A 27,158-nucleotide genomic window follows, 5' to 3' on the forward strand; every position below is an offset into this window, starting at 1 on the left:
CTGCTCAAGAAATGTCAGTTCCTTCATTGGACAGAGAAGCGTTTTCTAAACATGGCCTCAGGTCAGTCTGGGACTATTTCATCTTCTGGGAAAGGGGTGGGTGCCATGGGCAACAGGCAAATTGAGAGAGTGCCCCGGGCAGGCGGGGCAGGTGGGTAGTGGTGGGGTCCCCGGGCCCCCCCACCCCGAGCTCCCGGCCCTGGAAGCTCGTTCCTGCCCCCACCACCGAACCAGGTGCCATGGAGGGATTGGTTTCCCTGCTACAAAGGGTCCCGTTCAAAGGGTGGAGCAGCCTGGATTCTCCCAGCTGCTAGGCACCTGCAGGGACCGGCAAAGCAGCCCTTCATTCTCAACCACCCTCCCCCAGGGCTGGGAAACACCAACAAAAGGCAGGGTGCCCTGCCCCCCTTCTCAGCCCGTCCCTGACCTCCCCCAGACTCAGCCTGGCCCCCAGCTGGCCTCAGGCCTCAGCAGTCCCAGGGCCACCTGTTGTTGTCAATCCTGGCTGCATGCACCTGTACCTAGGAAGATGAACCCGGAAGGTTGCCTGCTGTGCGGGCTGAGGGACCCTCAAAGACTCAGTGCTGCCCCCAGTATTTTTCCTTGGCCTGCTGAGGTGTCCCAAGTCCTCTTTCTTGGTGGCCTAATTCCCCTTAGTTAGACAACCCTCCCCGCCCCCCACCGCAGGATGCCTGCCTCCCTCCCTCCGGGCTCCAGTTCCAGGCTCGCTGCTGGGAGCTGGGCAGTGGGCACCAGAGCCAGCCAGCCCCTCCCTCTGCTCCGCGGCTCGGCTCAGAAGAGCAGATTGGCTGCGAGGTTAACTCCCCGACAGTGCAACTCAGAACACAAATAATTTACCTAATGTGAGCCCTTGATGCGTCTCTGTGATGTTTGGCTGACATAACTATCTTTTTTTGTTTCTTAAGAACCATAAAGTCCTTCCTGGAAAGGGAAGTTACAGAGAAAGGCAGGCCAACTCAATGTAAAGATGAATGTAAGTTACCTGAAGGTCAAATGGGCTGTTTTGTGAGGTAGTGAGTGCCCCATCCTAGAGCGGATTCAAGCAAAGTCTTTTTTAGAGCTATTTCAGAGGTGACGCACACATCTGGCCACTGCGTGGGCTGCTAGGCAACCTCCAACATCTCTCCCAACACTAAGAGTGAATGACGTCGATTGTGCCATCCGTCCTCGTATTCTATGAACCCCACAGTGTTTAGCACCCAGTGAAACTCTTTGAAAAGGAAATAGAAGCAGTGAGTCCATGTAAGCAGCAAAAAAAAAAAAAAAAAAGAAGACCTAAAATGGGATGATGAAGGGTAGAAATGAAAGATTCTAGAAAATGCTTCCAAAGCAAAAATTCCTAAAGGAGAAATGATTTCAGCTTCTAAACTTGAATATACAGCTGAACACCAATAAATCTCCCACTTCTGGGATGATGGAAGGACCGGATATTTTATTTGGACTTTTGTTACGAGCAGCCCAAGACCACGGCCATCACACGGGATGCCGGGTGTCTGGGTGGAAGGAAGCATCTCTCAGGGTGCTCGTGTCCGCTCAGGAGCATGGAGGGGCAAGGTCACCTCTGAAGACTACTGACCTCAGTCCCATCTAGGATGATATTTAGAACCTCCAGGTCAAAAAGGGGGCTCAGCCTTCTATGGACCTGTCAGCTGCACGAGGTAAATCTCGGAATCCTTCCAAAGCCCAAGCTCCACTCCAGGTCGCAGACAATTAAACCAGCAAATGTGGTGTTTTTGACCCTCCTTGTGGTGCCTCCTTGAGGAGAGAGGGCCCCGCAGCAGAGCCCATGAGACACGGGGAATCAGTGAGTGCACCCAACTCTGAGGGAGATAACTCAGCTCACGCACCAAGCTATTAAAAATCTTTATTGTTAATTTTTTTTCTCCAACAGATATATTTTTAGTCGAAATATGGAGCCACAGCAACACCTTCACCTCTCCCGTTCAGACGACAAGACAGATCGGGGTCATTGCTGTTACAACAGGGACACCCGTGACCTTGACAAGGGCAGGCTGGGGCAGAGAACACACCATTGGCCAGGACATGGACCCTTTGTGGGAGCTACAGGTACAAAGAGAGGGCAAATGGCAACACGGCATTGGCACCTGGTGACAGATGTCATAACCTGGGGGGAGGGGGCTGGGAAAAAGCTCATTTTTCCCCAGGGGCTCAACTGGAGCTGCAGGACTCGGGACTGGGAGCGTGTGTGTGAGTGCACACACGCACCACCTCTCCGGGAAGAAGATGCTCTCAGGCCCCTGCTGGAGCCCCACGGTCCTCGTTCCTGGGGGATCAACAGTCTTTGCAGGGTAACCTAACCAGGTCAGCTAAGCAGGGCCAGGGGCCCGTGTGTGGAGGAGGTCAGGGCCATCTACGCTGTGATACACAAGTCCTTCTGGGGCAAAGGCCCAGACGATGCTCAGAGCACAGCATGAACCGCCCACATGGTCCCAGGGCAGCTCCTGTGATCCATGAAGCCCCAGCCCTGAGAAGGGGGAAATTCGGCTCCGAGAGTCTTCCCCTGGCTCTGGATACCTGGGGCAAAAAGAGGGCCTCAGCCATTTACTATCTCAGGAGGAGCGTGGAGGCTCCCCATCCCTGAGGCCTACATCTTTCTCCACCTCCCCACCCCCCGGGTTCCACTCTGGTGAGAGACACAGGGAGAAGGGCAGGGGGAGGACTACCCCCAAGGGAAGGGGGAGGACAGGTGGGAGAGACCCGGGGTTCTTTCAGCCCTCCACATACGGCTGCTCGGCAATGTGTTTCCAGGGACCTGAGTTGAGGGCCAGCCTGGTGGGACCTGCTCAGCGAAGGCCCAGCCAGCTGTCTCAGATGGCACTTCATAAATAATGACTCCGTCCATTCCAGGCTGACATGGAGAGAGACCCTTCTGAAGGCGGTGCAGTGAGGGGCGCAGGCCTGGGATCCGAGAACTCCGAGTGCTGGCCAGGGCCTACGGCCCAGCGGCAGGCACCTTGGGAGCCTGGCTGGCGGAGGTCGGGGCTGGGGGTTTAGAGCCAAAGGCCTCCCGGGCCTTGTGAGCCAAGCGTTGTGAGGGTTCCGGGCTCCTAGGCAGGGAGTTCTGCTCCACTGTGGGGTCTCACAGCCAGGAGCAGCTCCTGCCCTTTGCAGGAGGAGCCCCAGATGAGGCCTCAGGAAGTAGATCTGGAGGGAAGAGCTGAAAAGACAGAGCCGCCCAGTGCGGTGCTCCTGTGCTCGGCATGGGCAGGCTGGAGAGGCCCAGCAATTCCATCCTCCACCCCCCCCAACCCCCCACCCCGCCCCCAGGGAGCTGGCTGGTTGCCAACGCATGGAAGTGACGCACATAAATCCTGCCTAATGGTCACCTCTAAGCTGCGGTCTGCGAGTTCTGGACGGCACAAACCTCTTTGGGGGCTCCGCTTTCCAGCTGTAGACCCTGCATGAGGTCTTGGGGGTCCCCCCGCTGGGGAAGCCAGGTGTGGTCATTAAAGCAAATGCACTCTCCAGGTGGGTCCCCGTCTGGAGAGGGACTGTGCGCGGCAGAGTGGGGGGAGAGCCCATGGCAACGGGAGTCCTGGACGAGCCAATGAGAACCCAAACACACGTATCAAAAACCAGTCAAATGCAAACACAAACAAAACATGGGAAAGCAGCAGCAAGCTCTTTGTGTAATAAATATTGCAAAGCGCACTTGGTTTCTTTCTTTCTTTTTTTTCTTTTCAAGTCAAATATAACAACCAATGTCCCGAACCCTGTTTTCAGCATTCAAAAGAGAGAAGCTGTTGCTATCAGCAGAACACCTGCAGCCAATCAAAGAAAAAAACCCGTTTCCCACTAGCCGGCCAATCAAAATCCTCTTCCAGTTTAAGCAGCCAATCGGGCCTCTTCACATTCCTAAAAAGTGACCTAAATAAAGCACCAGATCTCGGAGAGCTTCCTGGGAAGCCATATACCGAGGCGCAAATTAAAAAAAAAAAAAAAAAGTCAGAAATAAAAATAAAAGGTTTCTGTTGGTCAAGATTTAAAAATAAAAGGGTTTCTTGCTGCAGCCAATCATGAGTCCGTCCCCTTAAGCCAATTGTAACTGCACCACCGGTGGCTCCCTCGAGGCCAGCCCTGCTGAGTGACGGTGGAGTGGGGCGGGGTGGGGGTGTAGGGGCGGGGGCATCGGGAAGGTGATCTGCTGCCACTCGGCTGGCCGAGGTCCTCACAGATCTCTTGGCCCTTGCCAGCTTCCAGGGTGTTCCAAGGGGTTCACCACTACTGCCTCCGGTCCTCCGTCTCCGACCTGGAAAACGCCATCACCACATCCTCGGCACCTGCAGACCAGGGGGAAAGAACCGTTGGACGGGACAACGCAAGGCGGCTGGGGCCCCTTGCAGCGTTGGTCCGCCTAGGGCGCTCCTCCCCAGTACCCAGTGCTTCCAAGGCAGCCCACCTCCTCTCTAGGCCTTCTTGACAGCCTGGCCAGGGGACATGCCAGCAACCCTGCCGTAGGGTGGCAGGGGGGCCGTAGGGGTGAGGTTCGGAGGCTTGCTTAAGGCTATGGCACTGCAGGCCTGCACGACAAGAACCCAGGGCTGCTGTCCAGGCGCAGGGCTCTGCTCACATCCCTTGCTCCAAGGTCACCAAAGCCAGGGGCGCTGGGAACCTCCGTCTTTCTTCTCAAGGCTCATGTCTTGATCCCTTTGGAGGCTCTTGCTCATTAGGGCTTTTTTTTTTTTTTAAAGATTTTATTTATTTGACAGAGAGAGGCAGCGAGAGAGGGAACACAAGCAGGGGGAGTGGGAGAGGGAGAAGCAGGCTTCCCGCCGAGCCGGGAGCCCGACGCGGGGCTTGGATCCCAGGACCCTGAGATCATGACCTGAGCCGAAGGCAGACGCTTAACGACTGAGCCGCCCAGGTGCCTCTCTTTAGGACTTCTAATAGCCATCCCTCTTTGCCCAAATCCAGCACCTGCTCAAAGGAGCACAGCCGGGCCCATTTCCAGCATGCAGTCGGCCTGCCTCCTACAGAGATAGATAATGGCCAGAATCTTTATTATCGTTTTTTTTAATCATGGATTTGAGATTCTGGTCCAGGCGCTCATGAAATCACTTCCTTTGTCTTGTTTTCCATAAGACAGGCTCTGACATGCAGCCAGAAAAGGCAAGAGGGAGGAGGGAAAGAGCTCAAAATACTGACCTGTCGCAGCCACCCAAAGCAGCTCAGCCACCCAAGGCTGCTCGGGCAGGAAGAGGCTGCAGGGCAAGGCGAGCTGACCAGCAGGTCCCGCCCCCGTCCTGGGCCCTGGCCCTCCCTGGGGCCTACTGTTCTCTCCCCTTTTTCTCTTTCTCTCTTTCTTTCTTTCCATAGTATTTGTTTTTTAAGAATTTTTTATTTTCATTTTTAAGTCATCTCTACCCCCAATGTGGGGCTCAAACTCACAACCCTGAGATCAAGAGTCGCACGCTCTACCGACTGAGCCAGCCAGGCGCCCCTCCCCCTTTTCTAACGGATGGTTCTTCACCACGCCCTGAACAAGAATCAGCGGCCAGGGCCTTTGGGACATACTTCTCTTCCAGACCACTGGAGGGATTTTCCCCAGGAGGGGAGGATGGGAAGGGCAGACAGAGGAAAGGCCACAGAAGAGGGGGCCAGTGTGCGTGGTGCATGGCAGAGTTTCAGGCACGGTGTTGGCCGGCATCCTCCACACCACAGAGGAGCTCCCCCTCCTCCTTCCTAACCGTCCCACCACACACCAAGGGCTGGCAGAGGCACCCAGCTGTGGGTGCTGCAGGAGGAGGGCTCACCCACAAGGACGCAACATCACAGCGATGGGCCTTCACTCTGGCCACCAGCGCACCAAGGTCCTGCCAAGGGAACCAGCCCCCCACTGGCACCCCAATCTGCCTTGAGGGGGTTCTGCTGTTACCAGCACAACTTTCATTCCTGAAAAGGGGAATAAGCATCTAGCAAGAAGCTCCAATTATCTGCTTCTTGGGATGGGGGCTCCTTTGCTTGGGAAGTCCTACAAATCCTTCCCCTTGTCTTCTTGGGAACATTCTGTTCTCGCCTCGGTCCTAGGACCATGAAATATCACTGCAGGCAGAATTTTCCTAGCAACCACAGAATCCAAGATGACATCATAGCCTGCAGAGCAGCTGAGCTGGTTACCTACCAGACGCTGGCTCTTCCCAGGCGCGCGCCGCCTGCCCAGCTCGCTATTCCAGAGGGGCCGGCGGGGGCTGGGGAAGGGGAGTGGTCAGCCACGAGCGGTGGCAGCCCACCTGCTTCTTTCCTTGCCTGCCTCGTGGGCTCTCTCGCAGGGATCTGAGGCCTCTCTACTGAGCTGCAGGCACAGAAATAGCGTTGGCTACCCTAGGAGGGAATGGTGAGTCTGCAGAGGGAACAGACCAGGGGCTAGGACTCCCGACACCGCGGCCTGCCCGGCATGTGTACCGGGGTGACGTTCTGAGCTGGGGAAGGAAGTGACCTCCTCAAGGTCACACAGGGTAGCAAGACACCTGAAACAGAAGATTTGCCAGAGTCCCACTGGTGCCACGGTGCCGGCTGGTCTCCCGGCCCCGGCTGGGGTGGGGAAATCGGCAGCTTCCATTTTTAGAGCCTCCCACTCTGCTGCTGGAGCCGGGTGCGGAAAGGGCCCACAGAGCTGCTGCCCATCCTGTGCCCTGTTCCGTTCCCAAAGGACTTGCTGTTTTTCCCAGGCCTCACCAAGAGGGGACAGGCCCTGCAAGAGCATTGTCTGACCTGTCCTTATCATCGGCTGGCCTGCACTCGTCATTCCACAAGGGCCTGACCGGGAACGTGCAGGCCTCTAGGCAAGGATGTTGCTTTTCTCTCTCCTCTTCTCCATGAAATTTGGGCCAGCAGCCTAACAGGGAGGGTGCGCTGCTCAGTTAGCTGTTGTAAATTGAGCTCTTAGAGCTTTAGAGCTGGGGGCTTCAGGTTGGTCCCCACGGTCCCTCCTGCTCCCTTAAAGTCCAGTATGAGGCAGATCCCTTGGGTGCTCTCCCTGCTGGCAATCACAAAGCTCAGAACAGGAAGGCCCAGCCCATGCCTCCAGGCTGTCGGCTAGTTTCCTATACCATTTTACACATGAGGCTGTGTCCATCCCATTGTTAGCTCTGCTGGCACTTTCTGGACTCGGGCTCAGAGCTTCCGGCCATCCCTCCCCACCTGACGCAGGTGAGCACGGGAGGGGAGAAGCTGAGCAGCCTCTCCGGTTCAACACTCTCTGACATACCGAAAGATAAAGATGGCCAAAACCAGGCAAAGGCATCGTGAGGAAAAGAGAACATACACCTGTCTCTCTTACGAATACAGATATTCATAATACCTGTGATATGCAAAAATACTCAACAAAGTACTAGCAAACAATACAGCAATATACAAATAGAATTCCATACTCTGAACAAGTGAGATTTATCCCAGAAATGCAAGGGTGTTTTAACACCTGAAAAAAGAGACAAAAACCATACAATTGTCTGAACAGGCACAGAATACACATCTGACAAAATTCAACACCCCTTCACGGAAACACGCTCAACACACTAGTAATGGAAGGGAGCTTCCTCAATCTGATAAAGAGCATTTACTAAAAACCCACAGCTGTTATCATACTTAATGGTGAAAGACTGGAAGCTCTCCCCATTCAAGATTAGGAAGAAGAAAAGGATGTCCACTCCTGCCATTTCTATTCAACGTTGTGTTGAAAGCTCAATTCAGGGCAATTGGGCAAGAAAAAGAAACAAAAGGCATCCAAATTAAAAAGGGGAAGAAGTAAAACTCTATTTGCAGATGACATGGACCTTGTATACAGAAAATCCTAAGGAATCCACTAAAAAACTATTAGAACAAATAAAGTTGCAGGATACCAGATCAATAAACAAACACCATTGGTATTTCTATACATTAGCGATGAATATCTGCAAATGAAATGAAGGAATCAATTTCATTTGCAAGAGCATAAAAAATAATAAAACACTTAGGAATAAATTTAACAAATGAAGTATGGAATTTATACTCGGAAAAATACAAAACATCACTGTTCAAAAACATCATAGGAAGAAATTTGACACAACTCCTATCAAAATCCCTGCTGCCTTTTTCGCAGAAATTGACAAGCTGCTCCCAAAATTCGTAGGGAAATGCAAAGGATCCAAAACAGCCAAAATCATCTTGAGAAAGAAGAACAAAGTTGGACCCACACTTTGGGGATTTTACATCTACTACAAAGCTACAGCAAACAAGATGTGGTGGGACTGGCATAAGGAGAGACATGTAGGATGATGGAACAGAACAAAGAGTTCAGAAATAAACCCTCCCACTTAGGGTCAGTTAAGTTTTGAGAAGGGTATCAAGACAATTGGGTGGGAAAGAAGTGAACAGATGGTTCTGGGACAACTGGATATTCACATGTCAAGGACGAAGTTGGACCCTTACCTTGCACTGTATACAGAAATTAACTCAAAATGCACCAACGACCTACATATAAGTGCTAAGATTATAAAACTCTTACAAGAAAACACAGGAGTAAATCTTCATGACCTTGGGTTAGGAAATGATTTCTCAGATATGACACCCTAAGCATAAGTGATAAAGGGAAAAATCAATAAACTGGGCTTTCTCGAACCTAAAAACATTTATGCTTCAAAGGATACTACCAAAAAAGTGAAAAGGTGGGGGGCACCTGGCTGGCTCAGTCGGAAGAGCATGTGACCCTTGATCTCAGGGTGGTGAGTTCGAGCCCCACGTTGGGTTTAAATAAACCCAACAAATAAACTTAAAAAAAAAAAAAAAAGAAAAGCTTTAAAAAAACAAAATTAAAATAAATTACAATATATCTGTATATAAGATATATAAGTCGTATATCTGGTAAGGGACCAGTACCTAGAATATATAAACAACACAACTCGATAATAATAAAAAGTCAACTCAATTTTTTTTTTTTTTAAGATTTTATTTATTTATTTGACAGCGAGAGACACAGCAAGAGAGGGAACACAAGCAGGGGGAGTGGGAGAGGGAAAAGCAGGCTCCCCGCAGAGCAGGGAGCCCGATGCAGGGCTCGATCCCAGGACCCCGGGAACATGACCTGAGCCGAAGGCAGATGCTTAACAACTGAGCCACCCAGGCGCCCCTCAACTCAATTTTTAAAATGGGCAAAGAACTTAGAGATTTCTCCAAAGATATAAGAATGGTCAACAAACACGAAAAGATGCTCAACATCATTAGTCACTATGGAAATGCAAATCAAAGCTACAATGAGACACCACTTCACACCCACTAGGATGGCTGGAATCAGAAAGTGACAATGACAGGAGTTGGGGAGGAGGTGGAGAAGTTGGAACCCTCATATGGTGCTGGTGGAATGCCAAATGGTGCGGCTCCCAAGCCCACTCCACCCTCAGCCACCCTCTAGTTGCTCAAAACCCCTGCGTGGGGGGTACTTCCTGATTCCCCACCCCCACCCCCGTCCTGTGTGCGCACGCGTGCGTCAGAGCGCACGCGCACACACACTGCCTATAGCACAGCAGCAGATCTTATTGGCTCTACTTTTATTGTTATTTTTTATTATTTTTATTTTTATTTTTTTTAAAGATTTTATTTATTTGACAGGGAGAGACATAGCGAGAGCAGGAACACAAGCAGGGGGAGTGGGAGAGGGAGAAGCAGGCTCTCCGCCGAGCAGGGAGCCCGATGCGGGTCTCGATCCCAGGACCCCGGGATCATGACCTGAGCCGAAGGCAGACGCTTAACGACTGAGCCACCCAGGCGCCCCTATTGTTATTTTTTAAAGATTTTATTTTGAGAGAGAGAGACAGAGAGAGAGCGGGGAGGGGGAGAGGGAGAGAGAGAATCTCAAGCAGGCTCCACACCTAGTGCGGAGCCTACGCAAGGCTCGATCTCACAACCTCCAGACCACAGCTTCAGCCAAAATCAAGAGTCAGACGCCCAATCGACTGAGCCACCCGGGTGCCCCTCTTATTTTTTAAAGTGTTTTTGTTTTTATTTTATTTTATTATTATTATTTTTTTAAATTTTATTTATTTATTTGAGAGAGAATGAGATAGAGAGCATGAGAGGGGGGAGGGTCAGAGAGAGAAGCAGACTCCCTGCTGAGCAGGGAGCCGGACGTGGGACTCAATCCCGGGACTCCAGGATCATGACCCGAGCCGAAGGCAGTCGCTTAACCAACTGAGCCACCCAGGCGCCCCGGTTTTTGTTCTTATTTTGTTTTAGTAATCTCTACACCCAACGTGGGGCTCATACTCACAACCCTGAGATTAAGAGTTGCATGCTCTTCCAACTGAGCCAGCCAGGTGCCTCATGTTGGTTCTACTTTGTATGTATGTATGTATGTATGTATGGGAAAGAGAGAGCACGAATGAGAGCACAAGCAGGGGGTGGGGGAGGCGAGAGGGGCAAAGGGAGAGAGAGAGAATCTTAAGCAGACTCTGTGCTCAGCAGAGCCCAACACGGAGCTCAATCCCACAACCCCAAGATCACGACTTGAGCTGAAATCAAGAGTCAGATGCTCAACTACCGGTGACTGAGCCACCTAGGGGCCCCGGGCTCTACTTTTAAACTATATCCTGAATACATCACTATTTCCCCTATCACCACCCAGTCCAGGCTACCACTGTCCCTCGCTAGCTTCCTGTACCCCATTTCCTGGATCTCTCCACTCTGGTTCCGATTGTCCATTCTCCACACAGGAGTCAGAAAGTTCTTAAAAACATAAGTCAGACCCTGCCACTGCTTTGCTCAAAACTCTCTAAAGGCTTCTTCTTTTTTTTTTTTTTAAAGATTTTATTTATTTATTTGACAGAGAGAGACACAGCGAGAGAGGGAACACAAGCAGGGGGAGTGGGAGAGGGAGAAGCAGGCTTCCCAAGGAGCAGGGAGCCCGATACGGGGCTCGATCACAGGACCCTGGGATCATGACCCGAGCCGAAGGCAGACGCTTAACGACTGAGCCACCCAGGTGCCCCTCCAAAGGCTTCTTAATGCAAGATTTCTCACTGCACTCAAAGCAAACTCCGAACTCCATACCTGGCCTGTAAGACCCAACATGCTCTGGTCTCTGGCGGCCTCTTCACCTTTTATACACACCCCTCTCCTCACTCCACTCCAGCCCCATGGGTCTCCTGAGCTCTCTGTCCTTTAGGCACAAGTAACTTGTACCTCAGGACCTTTGCACTTGCTGTTTCCTTTGCCTCAGTGCTCTTCCCCAAGTTCATGTCATAGCTCTTGCTCTTCACGCCAGAGTCTGGGCAAAATGAGCTCCTCAGTCCCTCCCTGAACACAGCTTCTAAAACAGTGCCCTGCGTCAGTCCCTCAGAGAGCTGTAGCCTGCTTCAGCATGACCTACAGAGTTAATATATTGATGTGATCTGATTCCCCATTGGAAAGCACATTCCATGGAATCAGGGACTTTATCTTGTTCACGCACACGTTCGAAGCACCTAGAGAGTTCCTGGGACACAGGATGAATCCTCATTTTATAGATGAGGAGCCTGAAGCTCAGAGACTCAGAGCAACTCGGTGAGTCAGAGGCACAGGGAGGACCCTGACCTAGACCCTGAAGTCCCCGCCTTCACCACTACCACACACCGTCATTTCTCCTCAGGAGAAGGCAATAGCTGACCTGCTCCAGTCACCCAGGGCACTGTGGCGTCTCAGGCTTCCCGGCAGAGACTGGACCCATCCCTCGGCCCCCAACAGAATGGAACCAAGACCCAGGATTTAAAGACCACCACCAAAACAGCTCTGGGATAGTTGGAGAGAATTCAACATGGAGCCCAAAGCACCATCCCGGGAGGACCCCCGAGCCCAGACCCCTGCCTCCAGCCCCCAACTCCCCGCCCTGGCCTAGGGCTCTGCCAGATGTCTCCCTAGTCCCATGGTTCACCTGCCATGGAAACGGCCAAGGCGCTGGTGAGAACACAGCTCTCTGAACCAGGGCACGGCACCCGTCCCACGCCTGATGCCAGCTTTGCCCCTTTAACAGAGTCCAGTCAAGTGACTGGGCAGAGAAAAATGACAACTATGCAGGAGCTTAGAAAAGAGAAGCTGACCCCCCGCCGGGGGTGGGAGACAGACAATGGGCTCACTGGTCTGTTTGCAAGCTCAGGATGAATTCACAGCAGCAGAATCCAAAGCTCAGAACAGGCTCCTCACACCAGCACCAGCACCACCCTCAGCCGTGTCCCCGGCTCAGGGAGGCACTTGCACCTGGCCCTCAAGGAGCGTGGCTCCCTACAGGGTGCAGGGCGCTGGGGGCAGGGGGCAGCATGGAATGGGGAACGCCCCAGGGGCACACACACAACCCCCAGCGTCTGGAGAATCCCTCTTGCTCTTTGAGGCTCTAACATAAAGTCTCTCAAAGGTCTTTTCATTAATACACAAGCACCTCAATATGTTTCCTGAATGGCCAGAACACTCTCCTATCAGCTGTCTGTTTCTAGCCAGCTCGGTGATCATGGATGACAAAGAACAGGAAAGAGGAGCAAGGAGATAGCTGCAGCCCCGAGGCCGATGTGCACAGGGTGCACATGGCCTGTAGCACAAACCCGTCTGGAGAAATCCTAGTGGAGCCCCTCACGATTTCCAGGAAAGGCAGAGCTTGGTCTCAGAAATGCACAGACCCTGGAGCGCAAGCTTCGGGGCAGATGAGGTCGGCTCCGGATCCCACCCTCCCTCTCCAGGAGGGACCCTGCCCAGCGGGAGGCAGGCATGGGAGGATGGGGGGGGAAGGCCTCCTAGGCAGCTTTGAGGAGCCGACCACACAGTTCCTGCCTGCATTCCACCAAAGCGCCTGGCTGCAGGGGGACAAACAGACCCCGAGAGCTCTTCCAGCTCTGGATGCTGCAAAGGCCACCTTAGAACCAGCACTCAAAGGTGGATGGGGAGGGAAGACAGCTCTTAGGGCAGACCCTGCCTAGAAATCGGTCCCATGGTATGGAAAGCCTGGTCCAGCTCCCACAGGCAGCTGGCCCCTGGGCCCCACGGTCCAGGATACAGCCCTGCATAGATGTCACTGAAATAAAGGGGGACTCCCAGGAATATCAGTCACTGGTGGGGGTGTCCCCATCACCCAACTTGGAGCCATGAGCTCGTGCAGACCCCGCCTCCCACAACCGCGGGGAGGGCTCTGAAACCCCTGCACCCCTCGCTGGCCAGAGCTTCCTAGGACTGCTCCAGAGTCCCATGTTCTAGGGCCAGGGAGCTCCTGACCTCTGAAGGGGCCTCACACCTTCCTCGTGAGAGTGAACAACTAGGGCCTGGAAAACTCAGAAATGGAACCCCGAAACCTCAGAGGTTTCAAATTCCCATGGCTGCTGGAAGCTGGAGATGACCAAGGAAGCTCGCTTCGGCTAAGGGCTTCCAAACAGTCCCGGGCATCTGGCCTGCCAAGCCCCGGCCATCCTCCACACACACGGCTGACGGGCTAGAGAGGAAACATGGCCACATGCTCCAAAGTGTCCAGGGCAACTCCCACCTCCCAGGTCTGCCCCTTCTCTGACTGAGGACTGTCGGTTGCGGTCCTTCCTCCTGAGCCCCAGGAGCTTGCTGTCGATATGAGCTAGGGTCTGCTACCTAACTACCCAAGACTGCGGTGGCTCAGCTACCAGCTCCAGGGAGATGAGCCAGGCAGCAAGGCTTCTGGAAGAACAGGTCCCAGGCCCTCCTCCAAGGGGGAAAGTTTCCATGGGGATGAGGTTCCAGTACCACCCGGGGCTAGGCCTCCTCCCAGACAAACCCGCTGGGTGGCACGCGCTGTTTTTAGCAGCCACGGCCTAGGAGCCCCGGGGGTTCTATACATTTCAATGCTGATGCCTCAAGTTCCCAGGGGATGGCTTTTACCTAGAGACAGCGATGCTGGTTGCCATGGGGACAGCGGCCACAGATCCACCAAGGTCTCAGCAGCCAAACCGGGCTCCAGGCTCTGTGGCGCCTACTGGGCTCCAGACTGACAACCACATCACCAGGCACTCAGGCTGCCCGAAGGTGAGCACACAGCACCAGACGTGGGATGGGCTCCTAGCAGAGGCGCTGGGCCTCCTGACCAGCCACCAAGGGCCTCCCTGGGCTTAGGCTCCCTCGGTGGACCCTGGCACCCCAGCACCTGGGCCTGGGTCTGACCCTGCCCACCTGGGCAATGTGCCCGCACACCTACCTCCATTTTCTCATCTGTGAAATGTGACGGATCCCACCTAGCCCACCTATCTGACCAGCCAGGATGACATCTGCAGCAGAAAGCATCATAAACAGCTTCTAGGGGGCCACGGGGGGCGTCACAACTTGGGAGTTCTAATACACCTGCTCTGCTCTAATCCCAGGCAAGCTCCCTCAAACCCACCTCACGCCCGCCCACCCTCACACCCTCCCACACCCCCGCTGAGCCCAACACATACACACACCCTCTACCTCTGGGCTTGTTTTCCCAGGTGAGGTACTTGTTTTCCTCAAATTCTTCGGTCCCCCCAAAAATGTAAGCTCTCCTAAACCAGAGGGCTTGGCTGTACGCGGAAGGGACAGGACCTAGGAGGAGTGGGTGGGAGGGGTCAGGAATGACCAGGTCTTCATCTAAAGCCCTGGTATATTCTCAAATTCCAGTGGGCATCAGAATCACCCTGGGGGCGCTTATCTCAAATGCAGATTCCCAGGCTCACCTGGCAGGCACTCTGCTTCAGCAGACCTGGGGTGGGGCCCAGGAGTCTGCATTTTTAACAAATACCCTCAGTGATTCAGGGGTGGTGGTCTGTGGCCCGTACGCCGAGAACTCAATGCCGCAGACTGTCCCTTGGCCCCCACCCCCACCCCTGAGCTGATGTCCCTTGTCCACCAGCATTCTGAAAGAGACTTCTGTCCTCCCACTTCCATTTCCTCACTGATCCCAGGCCCACGGCAATCTGGCTCCCAGCCCGGACTCCGCAGAAACTGTTTTAGGAAAGTCGCCACTGACCCTTTCGTGACAAGCCTGGGGGACCCTGACAATGACCCTGCTGCCCCTCCCCTCCTTCCAGAGCTGCACTGTGTCCCCTGCTGCCCTCAGTGCTGTGCTCACCAGGCTCCGTCCTCCTCTCACTCTGCCTACTCTCCCTGTACGACCTCCCTTGATTCCCCGCCTCCCCCTGGCCCACACTCCTGTACCCGCTCCCACCTTGCACCTGAGCTCTGACCTGGCTCCCGCCCCTACCAGACAGCCCCAGGCACCTCCCACTCAGACAGAGCTCCCCTTCCTGCCTCCCACAGCAGCTCCCGCCCTGGGTCTCGAACCTCACCCCCACCTGTTCACGCTGCCTGCAGGTCCTTGCTCCTGAATGTCCCGCCTCTGAAAAATATCTGCATCACCTCACACGTGGGTGTCACTGTGACCTTCCAGCTATCTCCCTGCCTTACCCTTTGTCCTGTGACCTCTCCCCAGCGCTCGCCCTAAATGGATGACAATCTGACCTAGCCATCCCTCCCCTTCGGATCCGTGGGGACCCCTTGCAGTCCTCAAGATGAACTCTGTCCAGAGCCCATGTGCCTTTCCGGCCACTCACCACCCACCTGGCCGCTACCCCACCAGTCTCTTAAGGGGACACAAAGACACCCAACACTCACGCTGGGCAGGCTCCTGAGGCTTCCTCCAATTTCCCCCTACACACGTTCCCACACATCCATCAGGGCTCAGGCAATTCTGGGTGGGCTTCCCTCCCCTCAGGATGAGTCATATTTCAATCTGTGCATTTGTTCGTGTATCCGTCTGCCCCGCTGGACTGGCAGCTCGAGGGCGGGGGCTGTCACCTGGCACCACGCCCAGCACATGGATTGATGAGCCAAAAGGAGCGACACTGTCCCATGGATGCTGGACTGAGCGGCCCCCTGACGCTCCGCTCCAGGACAGGGGTCTGTCTTTGGTGGGGTGTTGAGAGGTCAACGCCGTGTTGCGGGAGGGGCTTTGAGACCTCTGACGCCCCTGTTCTAGTTCTATGCACTAGAACCCACTAGGCTGGGTAAAGAAAGGTCAAAGCAGCCCTTCCCAGGCCAGGACCAGAGGCTGGACGGGGCAACTGGCCCTACATTTCAGCATATGCCTAACCCGGTCTTGGGATGCTTTTTTCTTTCTCTGTGACCTGGGTTATCACATACCCAATTCTTCTGATTGGCTTCTCAGTCTGATTCAATGCGTATGTGATCTTTTTGGTTCAATTTTATTAGTAGTAGGTTACAGGTAATTCTCATCTAAATGTTGATTAAAGTTAAAAAAAAAAAAAAATCATCTTCCCGTCCCCTAGACTGGAATTCTCCCGAGGCCTGACTGCCATTTCAGTCCAGAGTTTGTCATAGCCGGGAGCCTCTGGGAGAAGCCTTGCAGCCCCACCCGGGGGAAGAGAGGACGCAGAACCCCCAGCAGATGGTCCCCATTCCTGCAGGACTCGCCTGCTGGAGGCCAGGCCTGCACAAGGATTCAGGAAACTCCGGCTCTGTGCCAGAATCTGGACTAGGGGCTGCATGTGTCACTGGGAACACAGCACACACCTGGGTCCCAAAGGGCTCCCGACAACATGACAGCAGCAACACTGCAGGAAAGGTCACAGGGAGCTCCGGAGCGAGAGGGGGGCCCAGGCTGACCCCGGAAGGAGTCAGAGAGGGCTCCGTGGAGGAAGTGAAAGAGAAGCTGGAGGGCGTGGGAGAGGACTCCAGGAAGAAGGCTGGCTGTGGAATAGGGCCCACGGTGCCAGGACCTCGCCGGGGGCGCTGAGAGGGCCACGAAGGGGGGATGAGCAGAGGAGGGCGCTCCCTTGGTCAACCGTGAAGCCCGCGTGCTGGTGGGCCCTCCGCTGGGGTCACTGGCTTCCTGCGGGTTTGCCCGTGACCACAACTATTTTAACAAGGTTCCCAGTGTAACGCTGAGACCAAATGACCTATTTTAGGCTCTCTGGCAGCATACCCTGAGCAGTAGCTTTGGCTTCCAGGGGGGAAAGCCAGAAGAGCCCTGGGACCGCCCAGCTGGCTCCAGCCTGGGGACCTTCCCTGGAAAGTCTCTTGGAGAAGGAGTGTGATCAGATGGAGGCTGGAAGAGGCCTGAGCAGCCAGCGTGCCAGCACTGTGGCTCCCAGGGCCAAGAAGGGGGGGCGGCGGCAGACCAAGGATGTCCTGGAGGCCCCTGGGCGGGGAAGGGACAGAAGCTTCCTTCACAAAATGGGCCACGTCTAGACCAGTGCCCCGGGACACCTGGACAAGAGCCTATCCATGGCACTGCACGAGGACGAGAGTTCTGCGGGCACCTTGTCCTGGGGGGGCCGGGAGAGAGCGCTCGGAGAACCAGCACATTCAAAGGCACCTTGGGTGAAGGGCCCAGGATTAAAAGGCAGCGAAAAACTCCAAATGTTTTCTGCACCTTCCTGAAATACATTAATTGCCTAAATCACCCCTGTTCCTCAGATAAAACGCAGCCCTGCTTAAAAACACACATGACCTTAAAGCCACTCCGAGAATTCACCTTAAAATAAATGATGACGAGGAAGAGCTATGTGCAAGGATGCGCGCTCAGTGCTTGGCACACCGGTGCCCGCCCTGACAGTCTACGGCCCAGTGCCGGCCTAACCCTCTCCGGGCCTGTCCTGTCCTCTCCAAGGCGGGGCCGCGACGGCACCTGCTTCACAGGACGGTCTCGGGGACTCACGGGGTCACACTGTGTGCTACGGGACAAGGAAGCCAGGCAACACAGGACGAGCTCACCAGGTGTTTGCTGTTACTGTAATTAATAGCAAAAACGAGAACGAAATGTCCAACGGGGGGGGGGGGGCGCCTGGGTGGCTCAGTCGTTAAGCGACTGCCTTCGGCTCAGGTCATGATCCCGGGGTCCTGGGATCGAGCCCCGCATCGGGCTCCCTGCTCAGTGAGGAGCCTGCTTCTCCCTCTCCCTCTGCTGCTCCCCCTGCTTGTGCTCGCTCTCTCTCTCTCTCTCTGACAAATAAATAAATAAATAAATCTTAAAAAAAAAAATGTCCAACGGGAAAGGACTGGTCAACGAATTACAGCACAGCCAGGTGGCCACATGTTATGTGATCACTAAAATGTTTTCTTGAAAATTGTTTTAAGGGGCGCCTAGATGGCTCAGTTGGTTGAGTGGCTGCCTTCGGCTCAGGTCATGATCCCAGCATCCTGGGATCGAGCCCCGCATCGGGCTCCCTGCTCTGCGGGAAGCCTGCTTCTCCCTCTCCCTCCGCTGCTCCCCCTGCTTGTGCTCTCTGTCAAATAAATAAATAAAATCTTAGGGCGCCTGGCTGGCTCAGTTGGTTGGGCGACTGCCTTTGGCTCGGGTCATGATCCCAGGATCCTGGGATCGAGTCCCACATCGGGCTCCCTGCTCGGCGGGAGGCCTGCTTCTCCCTCTCCCACTCCCCCTGCTTGTGTTCCTGCTCTCGCTGTCTCTGTCTCTGTCAAATAAATAAATAAAATCTTTAAAAATAAATAAATAAAAAAAAATAATAAAATCTTAAAAAAAAGAAAAAAAAAGAAAATTGTTTTAAAATACTATAAAATTATTGGGGGGCCTGGGTGGCTCAGTCGGTGAAGCGTCTGCCTTTGGCTCAGGTCATGATCCCGGGGCCTTGGGTTCAAGCCCTGCATCGGGCTCCCTGCTCAGTGGGGAGTCTGCTTCTCCTTCTCCTTCTGCCCCTCTCCCCCTTTCATGCTCACTATCTCAAATAAATAAATAAAATCTTTAAGAAAATACTATAAAATTACCATAAGTAAAACATGGATGTTAAAATGGATATTAAAATGTTTATACTGTATTGTCCCAAGTTTATGATGTAAATACAAGCCTATTTTGTTTTTTAAAGATTTTATTTATTTATTTATTTGACAGAGAGACACAGAGAGAGAGGGAACACAAGCAGGGGGAGTGGGAGAGGGAGAAGCAGGCTTCCTGTGGAGCAAGGAGCCCGATGCGGGGCTCGATCCCAGGACCCTGGGACCATGACCTGAGCCGAAGGCAGACGCTTAACGACTGAGCCACTCAGGCGCCCCCAACCCTATTATTTTAAACATTTTTTTTTAAAGATTTTATTTATTTATTTATTAGAGAGCGAGCGAGAGAGAAACAGCATGAGAGAGGAGAGGGTCAGAAGGAGAAGCAGGCTCCCCGCTGAGCCGGGAGCCCGATGTGGGACTCGATCCCAGGACCCTGGGATCATGACCTGAGCCGAAGGCAGTCGCTTAACCAACTGAGCCACCCAGGCGCCCCAATACAAGCCTATTTTTAAAAGGCTGATGGGAACATGAGCAGGAGGTAATAGTGCTTGCAGCCGTGTGGTCGGATTCAATCCGTCCAGCTTTTCTGCTACTTCTCCCTTTCCCCGCTTTCAACAATGACTGTACATTATTTTATAACCAGGAAAAAAGATCAATATGTGTTATGGAGAGAGTAGCACCAGCAATAAGAAAGGAATGAACTCAGCATTCTGTCGAGCCTGCTTTTTGGAAGCTACAGCTCTCGACACCCATGTTTCCAGCTGGCTTTCTCACCGAGGCGACCTTCCCAGAGAGGTATTGATCTCCTCTGGCTCAGAGTCAGTCCTGCCTGGCTGGCAGCTCTGCTTGGCCACCTTGGGGGAGCGGGAGACAGTGCTCAGAGAATTGGCTCCACGTTCTTGCCTTTCTGGGGGACGGTGGGCCCTCAGACCCACAGCCTGGTCCATTCATTTGTACAAGCATGCCCTGGGCCTCATGGGGGGCCAGCCCCAGAAATATAAAACGGGGGAAGCCACAGTCCCAAGCTGAAGGGGCTCAGAGTTGCTCAAGAGATGGACCAAGAGACGGTGTGGGGAGAAGCACAGCTGGGGTACATGTGTGTGATGGTAACCACAGGAGGCCTGGCCCAGCCTGCGAGAGGCAGGCGAAGGCTGGGGGTCAGGGCTGAGCTCCCAGCAGCCCAGAGGAAAATGCAGAGGCACAAAGACCAGCCCGAGACAGGAGCTGAAGGCCATTCGCTATGGCTGTTTACGGTGCATGAGGCCACCACGTCAGGGGATCTTGCTGATCACGTGAGGGGCTGGATTTCAGCCGCAAGGCAGTGGGGAGCCACTGAAAGATTTTAAGTTGGGCAATGACCTGCTGAGGTAGGGGTAGGAAGTGCACGGGAGGGGCAAGGTGAGAAGGCAAGATGCCAGGAACTGCTTGCAGGGATCACGACAAAAATGAGCTCTGAACAAAATGAGGGTTCAAACCAAGGTGGAGAAGACAGAGCAGATTTGAGGAGCATTAAGGGAGAAGAATTACAAGGACTTGGTACCTCACTGGACACTCGGGTCTTCAAAGAGGAGTCCCCGGCACACTGGTTATTTGGTGATACATCCGTCACTGAGAATACAGGTGGAAGAATAGATTCGTGGGGGTAGAGCATGAATCCGGATCTGAGTGTGGGTTGTCTGTGGCAAGATGATCAGGAGGGAGTTGCGCGTAAAGTTCTGGGGGGTCAGGAGAGGGTCTGGGCTGAGGGTGTATATTTGGAGGGTGTTGGCCAGAGCCTGTGAGACCCCCAGGGGGGAGGTGTGACAGAAGGGAGGGCAGAATGTGGAAAGCACCAGTGGGGTGCGGGAAAAGGAGCACTTACGGACAGTGAGCGGAGGGGGCAGAAGATGAGCTTGGGGAGATGGAGAGACAGAGAGAGGTGTATCACAGAAGACGAGGGAGGGGAAGGAGGGCTTCCAGAAGGAGGCTATCATGGGAGGTCTCAGACCAGCAGAGGCCAGCACTGGTTAGGGAGTCCCTACGGTGCAGGCCCACGCAGCATGGTCTCCAGCACCTGCCCGGACCCAGCAGATACTGTACACACTTTCACAGTTCACCAAGGGAAGACCAGGAGGGTGGGAGGCCTGGGCATGGGGCGAGGGATGCCCAGCCCACTCTCCTCCCTGGGGCTAGGGAGGGCCAGCAGGGCTCCCAGTACCAGACCCCTCCAGCCCCAGAGGGGAAGCGTGTGTGAGTCTAACGATGGTAGACCAATGCCAAGCTCTGTCCCGTTGGTGGGTGGCCTCAGACCCCCACTGAGGGGAACTCAAGGAGTCTGTTCTGTCTCTTGCGGAGGATAGCGCTGGGCATTTGCTGAGACACAGTGCCACCTCGTGGCAGGAGGTGCTCACACCAGACTTCTGCCAGACTGTCCAAGCCCAGACTGTCACCCTGACTGCTCCTAGGCCTTTACTGGGGGGGGTCTCTTATGCTGGGAGCAATTATCCGGGACTTTTACCACTTGGACAGCACCTGAGCCCCTGCCAGCAGCATCCCTGTGGCATCAGCTAAGGTCGGCCCTGCCAACAGATAAGTGGGCAGGCTAGAATGTTAACCAAGACCCATTTGGCCCCCCGGTGTGGGCAGAGACGCAGGGTCCTGCTCCCGGGGTTGTGCCCCCATGACGGGAGAGCCTGTACCAACTGCTGTTTTGTTGTGCATCTGTCTACAGTGTCCTTAGGCACACAAAAATAATGCTACACTCCTAAAGCTCTTCCAGGCACAGCTGCCCATTCGCCCCCAACTCAGTCCACAGGAATCCTCAGGACTTCCTGCAGCAGTGTGTCTTCCTGTGCAGTTCAGCTCAGGGGAGTCCGTGGGGACCCAGGGCAGGAGGCAGGGGGCCCCAACAGCAGAGAATCACCCCAGCCACCAGCTGGGCCCTGGTGCAGCTCCAGAAGCCTGCTCCCTGGGGAGACAGCTCTGAGGCCTGCCTGGCTGTCCCTCGGACACCCCACAACCAGGAGGGCCCAGATTCTGGGGTCATACCCACATGCCCATGGCTCACTCCTGACGGCTCAGCAGTTTCAGGCCAGGTGAGGCCATCATGACCTTAACTCCACACAGTTCATTTTTATTCTCAACTGCTGGGTTAGCTAGGTGAGACAGAGTTCTCTCAATGCTTTTTTAAACTTCCCCTCATTACAGAAGAAATGCATGGGCAATGTTAAAAAATTAGTTTTCAAAAAAACGTGTGACTTGGAAAGTTAAAGTCCCTTACATAGTTCTATTCTCTATTAAAATTTCCTATTAACAGCCTGGTCTATATTCTTCCAGCTTTTCCCCCATACACATACATGAGTGAGTGTGTGTGTGTTGGGGGGTGCTTTCTACAATGACATACAGTTCTACAACTTATTATGGTTTTTTTTCCTTTAAGAGCATCCTACTCGAGGCATCCTTATCACCCAGTCCCAATTCTGGTTGATTCAGTGACTTAAAATGGGGGTGGGAGAAAAGGCAAAGTCCTAAGGACCCAGGAGCTTGAGGGTTTCAGGGAGATATGGTTCAGGAGCGTGGGGGCCTTGGGGAGCCCCGTGCTGGAAACCCAGATCAGCCGTGGGTGAGAAAGAAACAAACCCCAGGAGGGGCAGACTCCACCCCTGGCCGTTGGTACAGAACTGGCTGCGGCATGAGTGTGACCTAGGCAGGCTGTGCTTGGCGAGTGGCTGTCCCAGGAGCTGCCTGAGCCACGGGGACGCCCGGTACGTTTCTGCTGAGTTGAGCGCACAGGCCAGGTGACAGCCAGCGTCAGAGCCGGGGAGCCAGGCCCTGCGCCAGAGCTGAGGCCTGTGATCTCCAGGAGAGCAAGGACAGCTTCAAGACAAGCGGCCTCTCGTGCTACACCTGCTCTCCTCCTGGGCCCCACGGATCAGCCACATGCCCCTCGGCGCTCCGCTGCTGGGAGCCAGCTCACATCTGACGCCCCACAGGCCGCACTATTTCATGGCCTGTAATGCCAATGAGGCGAAAAAAATAAAAGGAAAGGACTAGATGGAAGAGCCAGTGAGGACACTGTGGGCTCCAGGGTGAGAGTAAGCCTTCCAGAACGGGAGGGCCCGTAAGTGCCCAGCCTCCCGCTACCCCAGGACAGACAGTGACAAGCCCTGCCCTGAGCTGGGCAGCAGGTTGTGCATCCTGAGCCCTCTGCTAACGGGCTGCAAGACCAGGGCGATCCCTTACTGCTTCTGAACCCGTTTCCTTGCCTGTGAAGTGCAAGTAATACCACTGGTACCGCTACGAGTAAATGAAATGATGTGTGCCCGGCACTCAGCAGGTGCCTGCTAGACGATAAATACCTGAGTGTTACCTGCCACCATTATTATGATCAGGTGAGGGGACCCAAAATGGAAACGACTGCCCCGGGCAGACGGAGACCTCAGGCACACAGAGCCCTTGGGGCCTCTCGCCTGGGTACAGCCAGGAACACACAAGCCCCTCACAGCCGTGCCCAGGACAGGTCCTAGCCCATGAGGGTGGTTTCACGTTCTCCCTGCACCAGGTGCTGGGTGGGCGGGGGTCAAGCCAAAGACTGAGGAAATGCAAAAACCCAGAGCCTCTGCAGTCACAGGGGCTCCCAGATGCCTCGATTTCTCGGCTCCTCTGGGCCTAGAAAGGGGGGATCCCACCATTACCTGAGGGGGTCCTCGGCTCCCATCTGGCGAAAGAGATGGGCCCAGGCTTGGGGCTCAGCTCTCTGGATGGGAGGCGGCTACAGCCCCTCCTCATGGGCCCCAGGAGCTAAGTTTTCCCCAGGAGCCACAACTTAGCGCCTCTGGGAAGGGCGTGGCTGGGCACCCTGGCTGGGACTCACCCTGGTCGATGGAGTGCTGGGGGAGCTGGCTGAGCTGGCTGTTGACTACCCCCGCGTAGGTGCGCAGGAACTCCTCCTCACTGGCCGTCAGCTGCAAGGGGGAGACAGCCACGGGTGAGGGACGGCACGCACGGGCTCCCCGAACGTACCTCCTCCTCTCATCCCAGGGTCCCTGTTCCTGAGTCCTGACCCTTCAGTTCCGGAGCGAGCACCCCCTGCCCCCACCCTGAAGTCTGGCCCATGGTCCCCCAGGCCTTGCCGCTCGGATCAGATCTGAGACTGGGTTCCGTGCAGCACGGGGCCTGCCCAGGGAGCCCATCCCTTTCTGAATCATGCTGTCCTCTTAGGGACCATCCTGCCCAGCGCCCCTTGGACAGCTCCTGGGGAGACAGGAGGAGAGTAAGGTCAGGGCCTGTAGGGGCTCACACACCCCGCCCCTGGGTCACACTCGGCACAGGGATGGGAAGGCCGCCCCAGCAGTCCCCCCGGAACTGGACGGGCAGGGCTCTGGGTGACAAGAATTGGCCACGGAGGCAAACCACAAGCCCCACGTCCCCCTTCCCAGAGCAGGGCTGTCACAGGAGGTGGCTACGGATCTCTGTTCCGCCCACATCAGGCACCCGCCCTGGGGGACCTGTTGCTTGGCACCCCGAAGCACTCACATTTGATCCCATCTTCCTCAGCATGAGCAGCACTCGGACCTTCTGCTGAATGTACATCTCCTCCGGACTCTTCCCGGGAGCCCCCTCGCGGTTCATTCCCTGGCCAGCCCTGGGGACTCCTGCGGGGCAAGGAGAGGCACTGAAGCGGGGGTCAGGACGAGACACACCAGACACAGACCGGGTGCTCGGCGGGAGTTGTCAGGCAGCCCACGGGGCTTCAGGGTCCCGCTTCTGAGAGCCCAGAGCAGGTGGCAAGTTGCCTGTTCCTGCCTCACCCCTGCAGGCCCCAGTCCGCCAGACTGAGCGGCTCGGGCCTGGAGCAGGCGCTGGGGGCCAGCACCCTCTGTGAGGAGCTGCTGGGCCCAGGGCACTGAGCTGACCCAGAACTTCTGGCCAGCCCAACCTTCCAGCCACCCCCTCAGGAACAACCCTGCGGTGAGCCCCCGGAGATGTGCTGAATGAAGCCCGAAGTGTCCCAGGTTTTCAAAGCATGCAACTTCCACAAGGAGCAGAAGTGACATGACCAGAGGCAGCCGGCCGGCGCCCCGGCTGGAGAAACTGAGAGATCAGGGCCCAGCCCCGAACACGAGGGCGGCCCCCCTCCGCAAAAGCCCCTGACGAATTCAAGAGGCCGGCGCCTGGGCTGGGTTCCAAGGAGTCCCTCGATGCGGACAGGCAGGCCGGGGCTGTGGGGCACAGATACCCACCTGAGCTCACTGCCCTCACCCTCACACACCCACCTCCCCGTCAGAGGGGAGCGCCTGCAGGCAGCAGCTGCGTCCAGGGACAGCAGGGACCCAACCTGCAGAAAGGTCCCAGGAGAAAAGTCCCAGGGCTTCCCCCCCTCCAGGAGGAGCCGGCGGAGAGGAAGCCGGGCGTGGAGGGGTTTGGGTTACACACTTGTAACCCCTGGATGAGTCAGAAATAACGCAGCAGCTGGTGGGGGTGGAGCCTCGGCAGCCCTGGTGCCAAGGAGCTGTGCTGGGAGGACCAAGGGAACCTGGCTTGCAAGCCAAGGACACTCCTCATGCCGTCCATCCCTCAGGGGCCAGCAAGCCCTGGACCAGCAGGCTCTCCCAGGCCGGCCTGCTCTCTGTGCAGAGGGCAGACTCAGAAATGTGCCAGAGCCCTGGGCAGTGCCTCCTTGGAGGTCCCCGTCAACTGCTCAGTCCCCATAAGCTCACAGGGGCTCTGGCCCCAAAAGTCCCCACAAGGGTCTAAAAGCTGGCAAGCTGGGGCTTACTTAGAGCTGTATACTTGATGTAGCATGTCTCCTTCTGGGGCCTTCCTTCCCCCCACATCCTTCCCCCCCACCCCCAGGCTCCCTATTGTACTGTCTTCTCACCTGTCACCTCCTTTGGGCTCAGAAAAAAGCCTAATGAACACTTATAACCAGGAAAAGGGGTAAGCCACCTCCAGAGGGGCACTGATGGAAGGCAGCCCCGCCATCCCCAGTGTAGTGGACAACGCTAACTCCCTAGCCAGCTGAGTGGGAAAGCCCAGTTGTGGGACATCACTTCTCACATGGACCCCTCCTCACTTCCTTCCACTCCACTGTCCCACACAAGGACCCACGAGGCCTGCATGGGCGGCCCTGCCTCCTTCTCACACCTCCCCTTGCACCCTGCCCTCCTAACCCGAGTCTATTTCTAGAACATACAAAGAAGCTCTTTCCCCCGGCAGCCTTTGCACTGGGTGTCCCCCTGAGCCCGGGCTGGCTTCTTTTCATCCTTCAATGTGCTTAAAGACGCCTTCCCAGGGAACCTCTCTTGTTCTGTGTCCACCCCCCCCAACCCCTACACCCTCTGGGTCACATAGCCCAGTCCCAATTTTCTGAGAGGGTCTTGCTGGAGTACTTGCTTATCATCTCTCCCCTGCCCGACTAGAGGGCCAGGGCCCACTTAGCTCACCCCATCCTCCATAGCCCAGCACCCTGCCTGGTACTTAACACATACCACCCGGCTGGCTGATTGGAAAATCAGGACGGCCTGTGATGTCTAAGCTTCTCCCTCTCTACAATATCCATGTTGATTTAGGGCCAAATGTCACCATGTTGACACTGACCAGAGTACCTAGTCTCCATAACCCAACCGAGCCTTGACAAAGGGCTCCCATTCGAGCAATTGGAGTGCCTTGGGCTATCCTGTTCTCCAGAGAACTTCTGAAACACTCCACAAAGCCTTCAAACTGGGAGTCAGGGCTTCGGGGAGTAAAAATCTTCCACCCCCGTCCTGTGTCCAAGGGCTAATGGTCAGTTTGCTCTCTCTTTGTGAAAGGCAGCACTGAAGACCGCTGACGGGCCACTAGGTGTCACCACACACAAAAGAACCAGAGTTCCAGCAAGCTTCTCCGCCTGCCCCCACCCCAACTCCCCAACAGGCCCATCTGGTTCAAGCCCTTACTCTCATCCTATGTCACAAACCACACCCCAGTCCCACAGCAAGATCTATTCTTCATTCAGGGGCCGGCCCTACTCAGGCAAGAATACATATCTGGTTTTGCTGCGCATCCCAGGACCTAGGGGTCCTGGCTTCCCCGTGGTTGGGGACACCTTCCTCACTGTCCTTTCCTGACCAGCCAAGCTTCCTCCAATAGAGAGGTAGGCTCGGAACCTGCAGAAGTGTGTGAGTGTGACCATGAGCCTGAGTGTGTGTGAATTCATTTTACATGGTCCATTTTTACAGAATTTTGCTCTGTCCAACAATCCTGGCATCCCGTACAAATGGATGTCATTCCATTGTCTTCCACTCAAGCCTTACCGTCCGGGGGGAACCCCCACACTCAAACTGTGATTACTGAAGGGGGAGGGGTTCGCCACCCAGCCATGGGCCTAGGGTGTCATGGGGCCTGAATGGATCTTTGGGGCCAGGTTACTCCCACCT

The 27,158-nt window shown here is 55.1% G+C and overlaps 1 protein-coding gene across 2 annotated transcripts in view; it reads right to left on the bottom strand.

The window, feature by feature from the left end:
* Positions 1 to 1,870: 1,870 nt before the first annotated feature.
* The window catches only part of CTNNBIP1 (catenin beta interacting protein 1), a 49,226-nt gene continuing 23,938 nt past the window's right edge, over positions 1,871 to 27,158 (bottom strand). Inside the window, exons 3-6 of one of the 2 annotated variants that reach the window (XM_081817468.1) lie at positions 24,277 to 24,395; positions 23,615 to 23,705; positions 20,303 to 20,370; positions 1,871 to 4,322 (exon numbers count right to left, since the gene is read on the bottom strand). In XM_081817468.1, coding sequence (XP_081673594.1) covers positions 4,305 to 4,322; positions 20,303 to 20,370; positions 23,615 to 23,705; positions 24,277 to 24,372 — 273 coding nt within the window. In that variant the 5' untranslated portion in view covers positions 24,373 to 24,395 and the 3' untranslated portion in view covers positions 1,871 to 4,304. The remainder of the gene's footprint in view (positions 4,323 to 20,302; positions 20,371 to 23,614; positions 23,706 to 24,276; positions 24,396 to 27,158) is intronic. The other variant, XM_081817469.1, reaches the window with a different exon arrangement.

Source organism: Leptonychotes weddellii, chromosome 4, assembly GCF_054177405.1.
Source record: "Leptonychotes weddellii isolate Sample4059 chromosome 4, ASM5417740v2, whole genome shotgun sequence".
Lineage (NCBI taxonomy): Eukaryota > Metazoa > Chordata > Mammalia > Carnivora > Phocidae > Leptonychotes > Leptonychotes weddellii.